General features: G+C 51.8%; 4 protein-coding genes across 4 annotated transcripts; 3 read left to right on the top strand and 1 right to left on the bottom strand.

The window, feature by feature from the left end:
• Window positions 1-336: 336 nt before the first annotated feature.
• Window positions 337-2,631, top strand: CABS01_05174 (uncharacterized protein; the record flags this gene model as incomplete). Its single annotated transcript, XM_060538544.1, has 2 exons — window positions 337-361; window positions 974-2,631. The coding sequence occupies 2 exons, from the start codon at window positions 337-339 to the stop codon at window positions 2,629-2,631; spliced, it is 1,683 nt and encodes a 560-aa protein (XP_060405716.1).
• A 3,473-nt stretch (window positions 2,632-6,104) lies between these two features.
• CABS01_05173 (uncharacterized protein) lies at window positions 6,105-6,680 on the top strand (the record flags this gene model as incomplete). Its single annotated transcript, XM_060538543.1, has 3 exons — window positions 6,105-6,179; window positions 6,244-6,449; window positions 6,533-6,680. 3 exons carry the CDS (start codon window positions 6,105-6,107, stop codon window positions 6,678-6,680), a joined length of 429 nt encoding a protein of 142 aa, XP_060405715.1.
• A 2,850-nt stretch (window positions 6,681-9,530) lies between these two features.
• CABS01_05172 (caspase domain-containing protein) lies at window positions 9,531-11,495 on the top strand (the record flags this gene model as incomplete). Its single annotated transcript, XM_060538542.1, has 6 exons — window positions 9,531-9,764; window positions 9,818-9,887; window positions 9,950-10,336; window positions 10,388-10,826; window positions 11,235-11,404; window positions 11,470-11,495. 6 exons carry the CDS (start codon window positions 9,531-9,533, stop codon window positions 11,493-11,495), a joined length of 1,326 nt encoding a protein of 441 aa, XP_060405714.1.
• Window positions 11,496-12,770: 1,275 nt separating this feature from the next.
• CABS01_05171 (microtubule associated protein) lies at window positions 12,771-17,113 on the bottom strand (the record flags this gene model as incomplete). Its single annotated transcript, XM_060538541.1, has 2 exons — window positions 12,771-13,068; window positions 13,134-17,113. The coding sequence occupies 2 exons, from the start codon at window positions 17,111-17,113 to the stop codon at window positions 12,771-12,773; spliced, it is 4,278 nt and encodes a 1,425-aa protein (XP_060405713.1).
• Window positions 17,114-17,485: the final 372 nt, after the last annotated feature.

Here is a 17,485-nt window from a genome sequence, read left to right as displayed (position 1 = left end):
ATCAGTAAAATATCAAAACCTTGTCAACAGGCACTGAACACATCGCTCTGCATTGTGCAACGGTATCTCCAACGAAGCAAACCAAGGCTTCGACCCCGCTCGACGTCGCGTATACCCGTACCTTACCTTATTACCTACTCAAAAAGACCCCACCGCTTTTACCTAGTGCTATCGCCGGCCGGACCACCACACTTTCCCCGTCCTGTTTCCTCTACCTACCCTCCCGTCGCCTCATCTCACATCACACGTTCTATCTGCTGGGAAATCATAGCAAAAAAGTCGTGCCATCTCGAAAAAACACTATCGGAAATTTTAGCTTTGATCTTTCACGCCAATATGTTTGGCACATATCCCGCCCTGGGTGAGTTTACAATTTCATTGAGTGCAGCCAGTGTCGGTCATTATCTCATCTACCTTTTTCTGAATAAGACGAAAATGACAATGCTTTGTGACCTTTTTTGGCGCCTTTCCCAGACGTCTATTGTGCGATGGCGCCCCTATTCGTTGCTGAGCGCAAGTTGTCATCCGTTTCTCCCTCACCCCCATTCTACTTCATCGTTCCCTCTGCAGCGTCTTGCCTCTGCATCATCCTCTTCTTCACAAGTAACATTATCCTACCGTACCCTCCATCAATGCCTTCACGGCTTATCCTACTCCAACCTTAAAACACAGAAGCCGTCAATGCCGCTATCTGTCGTGATCCTGCAACGGGAGCCCATCCCTTCCGCGCTTGATCTACCTCCATTCTTTGGCACCGCTTCCTTGGCGGTCCGTTCGCGGGGTCGCCTCGTCTCGGCCGGCGTCCGCTTTCTGTCGCCCGAATTTCGTCTCACCCGGCAACTTTCATTTCTCAGTGTTCAGCCAATAGTTTAAACGGGAGCCTCTCACACATCTTGGGACTGCTAGGGCTGTTGCGGCACTCGGATACTCTCGAGTGTTCATGAAGTATGTCATCCTAACAATAGCTTGCTAGCAAATCTGCCCACCGCAGTCAAGATCGACCCGAAAGATATCCCACCTCCAACGCCAGTCACTTTGCCACAGAGCCGGCCTCAGCTGGATGCTCCGTCGACGACGCCGGTGAGCCAGAAGAAGCCATTGACATCGGTCCTGCAGGACATTTATCGCCCTGGAGACATCAACACCGCCATATTCGACGCTTTGGGGGTACACCTCATCCCGGATGCTCCCACAGCGGATCTCATTCCCGATTCCGCTTACCTGCCCGACTTTGAAGGCTGGGGCAAGCTCTCCCCTGAGGAGGCACGTGAGAAGAACGCGGAAACCCGAGTGGTTCTGAACAATGGCGTTCAGTCGCCCGGCTGCCAGACCTTTCTCGACCGTCAGCGTGAGCTATCTCACTCAAATGAGGATGCGTTCCGCACCGTGAGGCGCATCCCCGCGCCCAAGGGGCAGCAGCAGGCACGCCTAGGCAACTCATACGAGTTCTTTAGGTGCCTAGAGGCCTTCACTACGTATTGGGATGACCCCACGAACCCCTATGTGCATACCGAGGAGGCGCAAGAGGCCAAGGATGTCACCGTCGACGGCGACAAGACCGAGCGGGACAACCCAAAGACCCCGGAACGACCTCGCATCTTCCGCACCTCGACCGGCTCGTCGATGCCAGGCGAGTACCGCCAGAGCTTGTTAACAGCCTTCCTCAAGCTTGTAGCATATGATTTCGGCTGCAACGTCTCGGCTCCCCGGACAGAACCCCGTCTGCATATCACCAGCGGGCCCGCGCCTTCGTCGCAAACGCAGCTCTCCAAGCACCAGCAAGCAGCCGCCGCCGCCGCTACCCCGAGGACGTCATACTTCGCCTCCGGATGCACCTTCATCTTCCGGACCCCTCGCACGCGCGAAGCGGCCCGGCAAGGCATCGTAGAGGGGCCCCTCGCCGCCGTCTCGGCGCGCGCGAGCATCTCGTTTGATAAAGAAAACGAAGAGGTCATTGACCTGGCCCGCGAGCTCGTTGCCGCTCTTCTCACGGCCCAGCACCGGGCGCGTGAGGGCAAGACGGAGAAGAAGTTTGGCGACGGCGCGTGGTGGACGACGAAGCCGCGCTGGGGCGGCGGGTCCGGCGGGCCCATTGGGCGTGAGGTCGAACGGGACGCCATCCAGGGCGACAAGGACGACGCCGCCTCTGCTGCCGGGGCTGCTACCTCCGGCTCCGGAGAGAGGGGCCAGCCCGCCGCCAAGAAGCCGCGCAAGAACATGTCCATCTACGACAACTATCGCATGGTCCGCCCGCCCTCGGCCAGCTGGGACCGCAAGACGCGCTACGAGGCCATTGGAAAAGTCAAGGGCGTCGGGTACGACGACGTCTACGTGATTAGCTCGCTGTTCCACCACATTAGCGTCCTGCGCGTGCGCGTGCCGGAACGGCTTCTCGAGGTGCTCGAGGGCGCGGCCGAGCAGACGGGCGGCGACGATGATGTCCGCAGGAGCTGGGGACAGGTTGAGGCACGCCGGAGCCCGTGGTATGATTTCTTCGTGCTCGAGGAGCGGCTTGAGGCTATGAAGCTTGTTTGGTCGCTCATGGGCTGGCTGATGAGAAAGCCTGAGGAGGAGGAGGAGGCGGTGGAAGTGAAGAAGACGGAGGAGGATGTCAAGATGGTCGATGCTTGAGATGGGACAAGAAGGGGGAGAAGCATGTTGGATGAAGTTGGAGAGTGGCGATAATGAGAGGGTGAGAAGGAAGAATATTTTTACATTTCTGGGCATGGCCAAGCTTGATAGATGGCTGACAATGTCAAAAGACCAAATTATATTGAGCTTCGTCCTCCCCATTGTGTGTCATCTTTCCATAGACGACTTGTTGTCTAAGCTATACAAACCCATTGTCGCTGTGCGTGTCGACTGGCAGTGGGTATATCTTCAACTCAACCTAAGCTGACAAAATCATGATCCCATGCCCTGAGCGAAAAGTCTTCCTAGCAGCAGCAGAATTGTACCCCATCGCCAGCCCTTCAAAGAGACGGTATATATGTAACATGGCCATCAGGGCACCGAGGTTGTTCAACGTCTTTGGGAACCAGGCTATCTTCCCTTCTGGAGTGGCTAGATCATCCCTTCGACTTAATCTCTCACGATCCTCACGTACTGAAACCAGATTCCCAATTTCGACTTTTGAATTTCTTTTCCATCAGAGTGAGTGAGTGAGAGAGAGACATGGGATGAAGTTAATCTGCCATTCATCCTCCCAAGCCAAAATCATTGGCTTGGCTTTCTGGTCTGTGATAGGCAAGGTTCATGCACCATTGGAGTTTCCTCGGTCATCTGGGCTGACCATGTTCAGGCCGTCGGTATAATAAGTAGTTTTTGAATAATGCATCTTGAGAGGCTACAACGAAATAGCGTTTAGGGTTGGTTTGATGACTAGACCTTGAGATAAGCTCGGTGTCTCGATGTACAATTGAGGTGATGATGAAGATGTCGGAGCTTGTTTGCTCACAGTATTGCCGCAAGATGTTCGCTGAGAACTGTGTCATGAAACCGACTTGACGAGAATATCAATTACTTCCCCAAACTAGAGCAGTCCCGTCTACGCAGGAGTACTGCAGCACATAAAGCGTTTGTACAGTGTTTCCCACGGAAAAAATATCTCTACAAGAACGCTCCCTGCCTCGTGCAGCACTGCATCTCATGATCTAAGAGGAAGTGCTATAGGTCAAGCTACACAACACATCACGATGAAGGCGGCACGTGCTCCATGCAACTTGATCACTTGAGGAGCAGTGCGTAAACGTAAAAGTCCAAAGGCCTCAAGCCTGAGAATGCAGATGTCGACGGTATGCCGACAGGGCGATCCCTTACATATTGCATCCAATTTCTGGCCAATCAACGTTCCCTTTCGACACTGAGAGTCTAGAATGCATTGAAATGGCAATCCAACTATGTGACAATCTGGTGTGTTCATCAAAGACATGCTACTGCAGGCGGTCCACCCCGCTCAGTTAGGAGAAATGGTTACGAAACGTCTGTCTCGCGGGCTTCCACTGCAAACTAGGGCCATCGCGGCAGCGCCACCGGGAACCATTCAACACTTGCATATTTGGATGTCGTATCCCATCGATTGATCGAGCTTATAGCATCGTGTGATTGAGCTCCCTGCGCCTGAAAGGCTTTGACTTGGCGGTTGACTAAAGCAATGAAGCCGGTGGGCTGGTTTCGACGGAAGTGGCATTCGGATACGAAAGCTGAAAAGCCTCAAGATTGTAAAGATCACGAGTTTAGACATCACCGCATCTAAATCGGGCATCGGGATCCGTTGAGCTGAGCCGAAGACACTGCTAGCAGGATGATGGATCATGAATGAGACCGCCCCAGAAGTAAGGAGCAGAGTGAAGAAACCGCCAGACTAGGCGATGAGGCCCGCTTGATCTGATTTCTCCGAGACCTGGTTCCGGACGAAATTCGAGAAAAATCATCTTTTGCAGGCGATGATAGCCCATTTACCCTAAATCGAGATCAAAATGTGGGAAAACGTGAACCTGAGACCTGTGATATGCTGGTGTATCAACCTTAAGGTCGGCTAACCACACCTTGGGCGGCAGAAGCCCACCGCGTCTAGTGGTGACGGAAGATGCCACAAGGTCACGATGCGTGCGGTGCATCTCGGTCTTAATTTGATGTCCATTGGCCCCGATGGTAAGGATGAATGTCCCGGGACGACGGCGCCATGCAGCCAAGCACCAGAGGCGTGGGACAAGATGCCCACGAGGCTTGGTAGAATGCTATGCGCCAACCGAACGTTGAACTTTTAGCCCATAGCCACGTCTCTCGTAAGTCGACAACTTGGTGTCCAATCGATTTCAGCCACGTTCCCGGGGGTGGTGTTTAGCTTTGGTCTGCTCAGAGACATGGTCGTATGCTTCCTCTCCACGTTGCCGGACTACCTCATTTTGGGCTTGGATAGACAGGTCTTGCAGGCCGCCAGAGGTCGAAATTACCTTCCCGAGTCGTTGGACGGCTTGGAATCCACTCAAAAATTCACTATTTAACTCCATCGTTTTGCATTACTAGAGGATTGCCGTAGTATATATAGACGCTACCCTACCCTCGAATTCCGTACTATTTAACCTTAACCCTTTTTTTACCTATCCTTTTCTCTATTTTACCCTCTTTTTTATTAAGAAATTATTAAAATTATAGTTTTAATAGCTTATTAATAAGCTAATATTATTATTTAGAAATAGGTAACTTATTTTTATATATAAGTACTAGGAGTCTTATTATTATAAAAATAGTAATAAATATATTAAAGTATTTAAAAAAGCTTTTTAATAAACTTTTAATATTATTTAAAGTAATTATCCTTAAGCTATAAAAAAAAGCCGAGGCGTTATATTAATATAGCTCTATTTATTTTATTAATATTAATAATACCTTTTTTAATATAAAATATATTAATAATACTCTATAATTACGTTATTATATTTTATAAATCGTACTTAACGTTAACGAGGCTTTTAATATTATTTATTAAGTTTTTTATTAAAATCGTTATTATAAAGTTAGTTTAGTTATTAATATTTTAATAAGTATTTTAACTTAGTATATTTAGAAGTTCTTATAATTTTTAAAAAGAGGTTTTTAAAAAACTTATAATTAGACTTTTTGCTTATTATAAGCGAAATTATTATAATTACAACTATAGTAATTAAAGCTATAGTAATTAAAACTATAATACTACTTATAGACCTCGATAATAAGTAGTTAATAATATAATTATCTTTCTTTTATAATAAACTTAAAAAAGTATTTTAATTTAAGTACTAAGTAGGTACTATACTATTTTATTAAAACTATATTCTTATACTTATAACTTAGAAAGAATTAACTTTCTTCGATAATAAGGTACTTAGGACGGCTTAGAATCGAAACCCCTTTGGCAGAATGGAGGCTGCATATACCGTCTATATACTTCTTGTGCAGTGAGGTGTCAAAGACATGCACCTACGAATAAAGCACATACTGTGAGATATGACCCGTCCGGATGAAGTTGTCTAAGACCAGTCAGTTGGGGTCTCGGGCAGATGCCGGTATGATGGTGTCGCTTCTGGACCCCAAATGCTAGGTACCAGGGGTAAGAGGGAAAAATGCAAAAGGTGATGATTCGTCAGAAATCGACGCGGCCCCTGTCCGTCAGGAACGCCACAGTGATCGGCAATCCCGTAAGCTTACCAGATTGAGATCGGGGAATAAACGAGTGCGTACTTGAGCTCCTATCAACCACAGACGTCGCGTTCCGATTTCTCATTGGCGCTGTTTCGCTGGGACTGTGCACCAAAACGGTTCGAACGAGAGACGGGAATCCCCTCGTACGACATGAACAGCGCGTCCGTCACTATTGACGGCGCGCTTTCACTAGAGCTCAAGCTAGAAGACTGCTGTCACCCAGAAATCAACGAGACGGAGGGTCGATGTTGCGTGCAGTCGGCCAGGTATGATATCACCGGGCTCGGGTCAGTCAGTGGCTTTGAGGTTGGCAAGACAGCTTTGAATTCGGCGCATGCTCCGTAACGAGGTTGGAGATGGGACGGATGGCCTGGGACGACCAGGGTGCCGATATCGATCTGCGGAAACGTTGGAAAGGCTCAATTGCCCATGAATCCTGGGCTTGTGTTGTCTATGACTTCTGGTTGGACCATTTGCCACGACCGTCAAATTGGTAATGAGCCCAATGCCAGCCAGGAGACTGCCGTTGAAAATGGAGCCATGTAGCATCCGATTGAGTAGCGACACTAATTAGTCCATGGGATGATGGCCGGGCTGGCGCAACGGTGCTAACGTCGGACAGCCGACAGCGACAACATGACATATTGACCAAGCGGCTCAGCACAGCTGGGGTTTCGAAGCGAAGCGAGGTGGATGGGTTTACCGCGCGGAGGCAGCCGACTCTAATGCAGTCCGAGCTGTGGTACTATCGCGAGGCGCTTTCAGCACCGAGCAAACGACTCAACGTTTGGTTCGACTGACGCGATATGGCGTCTAAGTGTGCCGTTGGAGGTAGGTAGCGCGGCATAGCCCTGCTGGATCGGCGTAGGGCGGTCAACTTTGGCGTCAAGTCTCAGCTTGACCGGGGCAGAGAGTTCAGCGGGACCATCTTGGTCGGGTGGAGACGAGCACAGCAGCGCCAGGGCCGTGGATGATGGATCAAGATCGAGTACTTAGTGTATTCAGAGTCTAGAGCGACTGCTTGGGTCCTGGGATGGGCGGGAGTGACGCATAGGTAGAGGGTGGAGGTGAAGCTAGATGACGGTATTGCTTGGTGCCCCTGTGGGCTAGGGTCAACTGTGTAAGGGAGGGAGGGCGAGGTGGTAGGTGGTTAGTCTGCGGTTCGTTCCCATATTGAACATGCTTTGCTTTGGTGCGGTTCCGTTTTGGTGACCGCTGCCGAGACGTCTCGGGGAATGAAGTAGGTAACCTAAGATTCCGTTTCCCCAAGTCACATATCGAGTTGAGAATGATTGCGGCTGAAGATAGTGCAAGGGTTGTCTTGGATTGGCGAGTAGGCTGAAGAGTGAAGACTCGGAGAGAGGAATGCGAAACCTTGGAGGGCAATGGGCAACAAGATTTGCAGTCCGAGTGTGCCAATCTGGAGGTCCCTTGCACCGTATTCCTTGGTGAACACCCGACTATGGCAATGACGAAGATGCAGAGAAAAGTCCGAAGGTTGCACGCAATATTCCGTACGAAGTACTACCTTACTGCCGTACTGCGTAAGGTATGCTACGTACTCGGTATGCATGGCAAGCCGCAGGAGAAGGGCAGGGCAGGAGCGGTGGCACCGAGCCCCAGTCACCCAGGTCAGGGACGGTAGGAACGGTAAGGTACCAAGGTAAGGTAGGGACGATGGGCGCGACGTCCATCACATGGTGACATGGTGGCATCGCAGCAAGTGCTGTTTACATACAGGAAAACCCTAAAAAGGGACTAGCGCTGTCAACTGTGCCCCATTTCTCGGTTCTCACCGGGCTGGGAACGGCCTTGGTATGGCCCGTGCTCGTGGCTGATTGCCTGGGCACCTGCCACCTGCCCTGCGTTTTTTCCCCAAGTGCAAGAGCATCTCCGGTGCAGACTACCCTTAGGTGCAGACCCTGCCCCAGTCATGCTTGCTTAGCTAATGTATACAAAAAAACACCATCAAACACATCAGATGCTCCCATGCACTGCACTGTAGTGAGAGGTGGGCGGATTGTGAGGTACTCGGATCCACCTCCGCTAGCAAAAGACTCTTGGGAACTTGGGCTTTGAGGCCGTCTCTGCCGTTTCTTCCGTCAAAGTCCAATCGCTATGGTGCCCGGCCTGCCACATGCCGTTGCTTTCCTCGGCGCCTACGACGACTGATCCAACATTACGTAGTCTTGTTAGCCCTACACTCATCATCTACCTCCACTTTGCGAATCCCTTTCCACTTTACTACCTGGATCTCATACTTGGTCTCGTGCTTGTTAAGTCGTGCTCTTGACGGTGCCTCAATAGGTACCTACTGAGTTGCAGTGAGTGTGATACTTTGTAGTGTACCTATAAGCTAAGGTAGGTAAGGTATGTTGTGTGGTTAGATTGTTTCTTCCCTCGGCACCCCCCTCCCCGCCAAAGGCCCAAAACACCTTCAGCCCAGCCAGGAAAGGGTGAAGGTGCTGGACAGTGGACCTGGTGCGTGCCGACAACCTTAGCTCGAACCCCTCCACCACACACCCACGCCGCAGCGCCGCAACGCCGCGGCGCATCTTGAGCCTTGAGGCACCCTGCTCCTACCTTACCTGACCGATACTCCAGCACATTCTACATTCCTCACATTTCTTCGCTCCTCCAACCCGAACACTCCGTTCACCTCCATTTTCTCCTTCTCCCATCACCTCAGCTCGCTTTCTTTCCGAGGCTGTATTGCATATCCGCGCCGTCATTTCTTTTTACTGCCACACCAGCTCACTCCTCTGTTGCGCCCAGCTACTGAATCATCGTCCATCTCAAATCTACCTACCCAACTGTACCTCCGTCTACCAAAGCTCTGCCGAAGCCGTCTTCTACCCCAATCCGTCTCACAAGCCGGCTCCAAACCATCAAAAGAGTCAACTAGGGTCCTTAGCCACCCTTGCTGCAGGATCCCTTTCCCGCTTTGAGATAGGCCCTTCAGCTAGCCCTCCTCCTCCTCATATCGTAAGGCACTGGTAAGCTTGTCCACGCTCCTCCAACCAGTTTCGCGCTCGAGAAAGGCTGACACTGCTCTTGTGCTCACCAACTTAGTCTCGAGACCTAAGCACGCGCATTCTCATCCCGTCCCTACACCTCAATCACGACCCCCTCGCTTCCCCTCACTATTCTCTGAACTCGCGACAACCGTACTTCAGCTTCGTCGCGCATCTATAAAGACATCCAGTCCCCGAAATCTTCCCTGTCAACCCACTCCTTTTCGAAGACCATCTCGTCGAGCTAGAACCTCCTCCCACCACGGCTTGTTGGCCTCGGGTCATCAAATACACATAAATCGGGTCTGAGAATAGTCTCGCCGTCTCAACAAGATGTCAGGATACCCGGGCCAGTACGGAGGATACCAAGGCGGCCCACCGCCGCAGCAGCAATACGCGCAGGGCGGCTATTACCCGTATGAACTCCGATCTTTGTTCGCGTGCCCGCTCTCAGTCACTAACATGAAGAGCAAAAGCCCTCCACAGCAAGGATACAATGGATACCCTCCCGCTGGGTCGGGCTACGGCTACCAACAGCCGTCCCCTCAACCCTATGGTTACAACCAGGTACGGGTGACTACCAGCATTGTCCAAGTGTCGTCAACTGATGTAATGCCTAGCCCCCTCCTCCGCAACAATATGGTGGATATCAGCAGCCCCCGCCTCAACCGAATTACAACAACCGTCCAGGTGAGTTTGGAAGTTGTGCGCTTAAAACGGACATTGTAGAGTTGACAACCATCGCTATGAAGGTGTACCCACCGTGAACTCGAATGCCTACATGCACGGAAACCATAACGCTCCTCCACCGCCGCCCTCACAACCGCAGAGATTTGGACATGGCGCGCCAAGTAACTACAACTTCCAGTACTCCAATTGTACCGGGCGGAGAAAGGCGCTGCTGATTGGCATCAACTACTTCGGTCAACGCGGTCAGTTGCGTGGTTGTATCAATGATGTGAAGAACATGTCAGCATATCTCGTCGACCGTTTTGGTTATAAGAGGGAGGATATGGTTATCCTCACTGATGACCAGCAAAATCCCATGAGCCAGCCTACGAAACAGAATCTCCTCAGAGCCATGCATTGGCTCGTGAAAGACGCGAGACCCAACGACTCGCTCTTCTTCCACTACTCAGGTAAGTCGCGAAAGACATTTCCACCATGTAGTTAGACTCTAACACCTCCAGGGCATGGTGGTCAAACAAAGGATCTCGACGGCGATGAGCCTGACGGATACGATGAAGTCATTTACCCCGTAGACTTCCGCCAAACCGGTCATATTACGGATGATGAGATGCACAGAATCATGGTTCAACCTTTGCAAGCTGGTGTGAGACTGACTGCTATCTTCGACTCTTGTCACTCGGGTACTGCGCTCGATCTCCCTTACATCTACTCGACCCAGGGTATCCTCAAGGAGCCCAATTTGGCCAAGGAGGCCGGCCAAGGCCTTCTCGGTGCTATTTCGTCATACAGCCAGGGCGATCTGGGCGGTGTCGCAAGCAACATCATGGGCTTCTTTAAGAAGGCAACGACCGGCGAAGATGCCTACCAACGCACCATGGCCACGAAGACGTCGCCTGCTGACGTGATTATGTTGTCAGGAAGCAAAGATGACCAAACTTCGTATGCTACCCCCTTCTTTCTATTTTGATGATACCCTTTTCGTTTTCGTTGCGCTTTACGGATTCTATGGAGATTCTACAAAGAGTTCCTGCGTGTATCGCCTCTCCTGGTGGGATGGCTAATTCTGGAGACTGGGAGTGAAAGGCGAAAGCCACAAAAACGGAAAAGTTTTGGGCGCGCAAGTCTCTTTCTGGATATTTTCTTTTCATGTTTCTACATTATACATGTTGCGCCAGGCCAACGATACTCTTTTATTGCTCTAGAGCAAGTTGCAGCCTACTTGCGGCTGCGGTTTGCTTCTAGAGCGACGAGTTACGTTGGATCTGCCTCGGTCTACGAGTGTGGAAACGAGACGACATCAAGCCGATTTTCCGTGCAAGCTGGATCTATGCTAATCTCACCTCGCAGGGCCGATGCAACAATCGCCTCCCAGGCTACCGGCGCCATGTCGTGGGCCTTCATCACGGCCATGAAGAAGAACCCACAACAGAGCTACGTACAGCTCTTGAACAGTATCCGTGACGAGCTCGCGAGTCGCTACACGCAGAAGCCGCAGCTCTCATGCAGTCACCCCCTCAGTATGTTGCCTCCCGGAAGAAGCGAATGAACATCTGTGTTATTACCACGTCTAACATCATCGCAGATACCAACCTCTTGTTCGTCATGTAAATCATAATCCTGTGTGTCAAACGGCCGGTCCGCCTTGTATATGTCATAATGCCCTACTTCGGCCTGGAAACATAAATACTCAGGGTTAGTTAGACATGGGTAGGCATAGGTCATCATTGGAAAAGGAATCGGTGGGATGGCGAAAAGTGAGGGTTTTGGGTATCATTTGGGTGGTTTCGTTTTATTTTTTAGGCAGGTCTTTTCTGCCACACTCTCGACGCCGTTTTCCGCGTCTCGTATAGTTAAGATGCCAAGTAAACCTACCTACCCTCACTCGACTAGTTCTTCGAACTGGAAATCAAATAAAAGTTGATTCACGTCACTTCGATACGGGATGAATTCGGCAATGTTGCAATGTGCGTTAGAAAGAAGGGGAATTAAGCATCTGTTTAGGTACCTATGCCTCCTTTTCCAATTTCTTCATCATGCAACCTAATGCCGTGTTTGGAAAATTCATGTCCTACTGCGTAGACCCAAACAAAGTGAAATATGACAAAAACTCCTTTCCCATCCCGTCCGTCCGTCCCTCTTCGCCCAGTCATTCTACCAATAAAGCAACTTCAAGGGAAAAAAAACAAATGTTTTAATGCTCGACGCCCAATACGCCACAAGAGGGGACATGAGCAGCAAATAAGATATGCCAAGCAGGGAACCAATAATCGTCCTGATTTTCCATTCTCCTCCCACTCCCCCAGTGAATCCTCCGTCCCATTCTAGGGCTAGCTTGCAGATCCCATCTTCCAAACGTGGACGATCATCAGCTCCAAAAGAGGAAAGGAGAGTGCCCGCTCGCTCGCTTTCACTGCAACATCAAGGGGTTTCTTTTGTGCCGTCACACAGTTAGGCAGGAATACTGTAACACAACCGGCTGCTGCTATGCAGAAACAAGAACAAGACTGAGCACCATATGCTAAATGCGAAATGCGAATTGCGGACGTTGCTGAATGAGGGAAGCAGGTGAGAGCGGGATTGGATGGGGATGGAATGGGATGTGCGCAAGGGTGTGTGTGATGGACCCGAGATGATGCCGTAACATCTTCAGCTCGGCTGCAACGTGATGAATGGGGAAGGCGTTTCGCAGATGAGAGGGTTACTCTCGCAGATATCCGAACCGCCATTCACCATTCACCATCCCATTCATCCACCGTAGTTTCCCTTCGGGAACACCATATTCCGGGGTATAGAGGTGTAACGTAATCTGGCTAGACCTCCAAGTCGAGGCTAGGTGAGACCGAATAGAGAGAAAGACAGAGAGAGACTGCGACCGAGAACCTATCATGCCGCAACGTCGTCGGCATGCACGACCTTGAGCTGCTGCCGCCTCTTGGTCTTGCGCATCTCGTCGACGCAGTCGGCCAGCTTCTGGCGCGTGGCCTCGTGCTTGGCCCATTCGCGCGCAGAGATCTGCATCCTGGCAATGAAACGCGCCATCGTCGCCACCGTCTTGAGCGTCGGTCGACCAGACGCCGTTTGCTTCCGCGCCGTTGTCGAGGAGGATGAGGGTGGAAGGGGCCGGCGGCTGCCGAGCAGCTCGCAGCGGATCTGCTCCAATTCACGCAGCTGAGCCTTGTTGCTGATTCTGACGTTAGTATCCGGACCACTAAAGAAAAGAAGAAGTAGGCAGTTAAGGGTACATACCATGCGTTGGCAATGTCGAGCTCCAGCTGCAAGAACTTCTTTGCGTACGCCGCGTCGGCGCGCATGCTGACCTCACGCTTCCACCGCGCCTGCATCCACTCCATCTGCAGCGTCATGCCGCGGAGCTCCTTGGTGTGCTTCGCGTCTGCGTTCTCGGCGGCGCGGATGACCGTCTCGAGTGCCTCGTCCGTCTGCCTCATTCTCTCGTCCGTCTCGGCGGCGAGTCGGGCTGCCCGCGGGTTCTTCTTCTCCGCTGCGGCCAGTGCCTTGAGGTCTCTGATGTCCTTTTGCAGCTTCTCTGCGGTTAGGCGGTACGCTGCGCGCTCCGCCCGCGCCCTCTCGAGCTTGCGACGAAGCGAGCCCTCAGCGGCCGTCAGCTCATCAATGGTCTCCTGCTGCTGGATGACGTCGTGTTCGAGCGCGTCTGCTTCGCTTTGCGTTCTGCGGAGCAACTCCTGAAGGTCTCTCTTCTCGGAGGACGACATGTTCTCGATGTTGTGACGCCCGTGGGCCACAAGCTGCCTGTCTTGTTCTGCCTTCTCAAGCTTCTGCTTCAGACGACGGAGAGCCTTTTCGTGGAGAACGGTAGCTTCGTCGGCATCGCGCTGTACATCCTCCAGTGCCTGCTCTAAAGCAAGCTTCTGATCTTCCAGATCATCAAGCTGGGTCTGGACATCTTGCTCGAATTTAGATGCTTTGCGTTCGGCCTCGCGAGCCTTGGTCTTGAACGTCTGAATCGATTGCTGTGCTGTAGAAAGCTGATGGCGTAACTCAGTGACTTCGGATTTCCTGGCTGAAGGACTCGAGGATGCTGGGGACGTAATAAGGCGGGACATCTCAGCATCGTGGGCATTGCGCTCCAGGTCTGCGATTTGCTTCTTGAGACCCTTGACAACATCCTTGTGGGCTGCCTCACGTTGGAGAAGATCCCGCTCCTTCTGTCGTGCCGTAGAGAGATCACGGCGGATAATGGACATCTCGCTGTTACCCTCACCGATGTTAGCGGGGAGTTGTTGGGTCGTCGCGAGCTGGTCTTCGTAGTCTCTAATTCGCCGTTCGAGTTCTCGTATTGTGCGTCGTGTGGCAACTGATTCGTGACCTTCCGATGAAGACACCTCCCTCAACTTGGCTTGAAGCTGACGAATTTCCTGGTTGAGGCGATCCTCCTCTTCTGCAGCCTTCTCGATCTCATCTTCAAGAGACTTTTCGACGTTCTGCATTTGCTCCGCCAGAGCCGCGTTCTCGTCCTTGAGTCTCCGTACCTCATTGTCAAGCTTCAACTTTGACGTCCTCAAGTCCAAGCGCTCGCGATCGATGCGGAGTGTCTCCTCGCCGTTCTGGTGCAAGCGCTTCATTTCGCTCTCAACCTCATCACGCTCTGCCCTTGCTTCGGCCAGTGAGCTGCGTAACGAGTGCATTTCGAGGTTGAGGTTAGCAAGTTGGTCTTGCAGCGTCTGCTTCTCGCGAGACACCCTATTCACCTGCACAGTAGACTCGGAGATTTGAGTTTGCAGCCTGTCCTGGAGTATTTCCTTCTCCTTGTTCAGCTTCGACACGAGTGACGTGGCCTCGTCAAGCTGGACTCGGAGTCGTTCAATGGCTTGATTTGACTTGCTAGCGTGCTCTTGAGAGAACGAGGCCGTACCACGGTGTACCTCATCAAGCTCCAGCTTCAGCGCGTCACACTCTTTCCTTGCAGCTTCCAGTTCCTCGCGAGAGTGTTCCGATTCCTCGTCCAAAGTCGTCTGAAGGACCTCCACTTCATCCTCCAACCCCTCGATTTTCTCGCTCTGCGCTTGATAGTCTAGCTGGGTTTGACGGAGTTCATCCTGAACTTGTGATAATTCATTCCGCAACTCATTGAGCATAGACTGCCGTGTCTCGAGATTTTGCTGAAGGTCCTCAATTTGCCTTGTGAGGGATGCTCTCTCATCCTTGTGACGTTGAGCTTCGCTCTCTAGTGCTTCCTGTAACCTTGATTCCTTTGTCGATAGGTTGCCTTCAGCCTCGCGCAGTGCTGCAATCGTCCTTTCCAAGCCCGAGGCCTTCTCTTCCGCCCGTTTGCGCTCCGAGTCAAGGGTTTGGCGGTCTGTTTCCCATTTTTCGCTGTCGTTGTCGTAAAGGTTGTCCTTTTCCCGAATTTCAGCCTGGAGGTCCGAGATCTCGTCATTAAGCCTGTCGATTTCGTCTCTGTATTGGCTGCGGATATCCCTTTCGATCTCGAGGGCGTGGTCCCGCTCTTGGGCGAGGCTCTCCTCCAATTCATCCACGTTCTTTTGAAGGCGCGCCACATCTCGTTGTAGAGAGTCAGACTCGCCTGTCAACGCCTCGTGACGACTTTGCAGCAGATTCTTCTCGTCCAACCTGGCCTCCAAATCCCTTTTCAGATCTTCCACTTGAGCCAGCAGCGACTGACGTTCGCGATCAGAGAAATCTCGTTCTTGACGGCCCTCGTGCGCGGCATTCCTAAGGCTTTCTTTCTCTGTCGTTACGTCTGAGAGCTGCTGTTCGATTCTGGCCAACTGTGACTGGTAGTCGCGCTCAGAAGCTTCGCGGGCACGGCGATCTTCCTTGGCAGCGTTCTTGAGTTCGTCATTCTCCTTGATTGTTTCAGAAAGCTGCTGTTCGATATTGGCGAATCTCGTGTCGGACTCCTCCAGCTCGGCTTGCAGGCGCAAAAGCTTCTCCTCCTTTTGTCGCGAGAGTCCCTTTGTGGCAATAGACTTGTTCGCCAGCTCCTCTTGAAGTTCTTCCAAGTCACCCTTTGCTTGCTCCTTGTCTGCAATGGCCTGGTTGAGCTTGTCTTTCATCTCTTCGACCTGCTCTTCCAAGCGACGGACATTGGTTTCCAGGTCGTCGATAGTGTCTTTTGCTTCTTCCAAATCGTCGTTAGACTGTCCCTGTTGCTCAAGCTCGATCATTCGTCTTTGCGCATCCTTCATCTTGTCCTCCGCGTTGTCCAGCTTCGCCTTGAGCTCGTCAATTTCATCTTCGTGATCTCCTAGAAGGCGCTCCTTCTCGCGAAGTTCTGCTTCTAGGTCACCAATCTCATCTTGTAGCTTGTCCACCTGCCCTTGATCGTTCTGTCCCTGACTCAATTGGCGCTGCATGTCGTCGAGATCAGCTTCTCTATCCTCCAAGGCCTGTTGCAGTCGCTCAATCTCAGCTAGTTGTTTCTGGTCCGCGTACTTCTTCTTGGCCCTCTCTTGTAACTCCATCATCTGCTGTCGGTAGCTTTCAAGGTCCTTCTCGGCCGATGTCAGGTGCTTCTTGTACTTGTGAAGCTCCCTCGTCATGGTCACTTTGTCGACCTTCAGCTCGGTGTTCTCCTTTAATGCGGCCTCGCTGAAGCCGGGACCGGCCTTCCGCAAAGCCTCTTCGAGAAAGTGAATCTTGAGTTTCAGGCCAAAGTTTTCCTTTTCGATTTTATCGATTACGCTCTCCTGCTCCCGGAGCGACAACTGGTTTCCGTCCTGCAGAGGGCCTTTCCCGTCGCGTCGCGGCAAGACTACAAGCGGTGTAGATGCCGTGCTCGTGCTGTCGACTTCGGGGAGTGGTGTGCGATCTACGAAAGACCGCGATTGGTACATGGAGGTGTCGATATTGGGAATTGGCGTCATGTCCTCGTCGATTCTGTTCAGTAGTGCGGGCGTGTTCGGCACGGCGCCGTTCTCCTTGCCAGACCTTCGACGGATGCTATTTCGCGTAGCTGACTTTAGCATAGGGGTGAATTCTGCTCCTCCGAGGCCTGCAGGTAGGTTTTTTCGGTCTGCAAAGGGTCCGCGACCCCGCGGTGTGCGAAGGTTAATGCCTCCCGAGCGCCCGTTGCGCATTTGTTGCACCAAGTTGTTGTCTTTCGTCGGAGGAGACTGAAAAGAAACCTCCTGTGACATGTCGAAGTCGGGTTGTCGGCTGAGATATGTCGCATCGCCAATGTTTGTTCGCGGCGTATCGAGGCCGCCGATACCTGGGGCGACCATATTGACCGCGTTTGACTTATAGAGGGGGGGAAAGTCGACGAGCGATCAGAATTGCGATCTCGTAGGTGTGGTCATAACAGTGGTCTGTTAGTGATATATATGAATGGCGTGCGCTGTGGTGGTGCGAAGCAAGGAAGCAAGCGCAATGTCTGCGTAGCTATAAGATCTCGTGTGGTTGCGATAGCTCAGAACCCGGTCGGTCGTGATGTTGATAGTGGACGGGACTTTGAAAGAGCAGCAAGGGACCAAGGGTACACGGTCGCATCCCAGACCGCGTTGTGAGTGTTGTTTACTCGTGTTCCTATCTCGGACTAGCGTGGCGGGACAGAGAGGGAACAAGTCGTGGTTTTTAGACCAATGAGCGGGACGAAT

Source organism: Colletotrichum abscissum (genome assembly GCF_030869225.1).
Source record: "Colletotrichum abscissum strain IMI 504890 chromosome Unknown Scaffold_10.1, whole genome shotgun sequence".
Lineage (NCBI taxonomy): Eukaryota > Fungi > Ascomycota > Sordariomycetes > Glomerellales > Glomerellaceae > Colletotrichum > Colletotrichum abscissum.
This window is presented reverse-complemented; position numbering and strand designations above follow the sequence as displayed.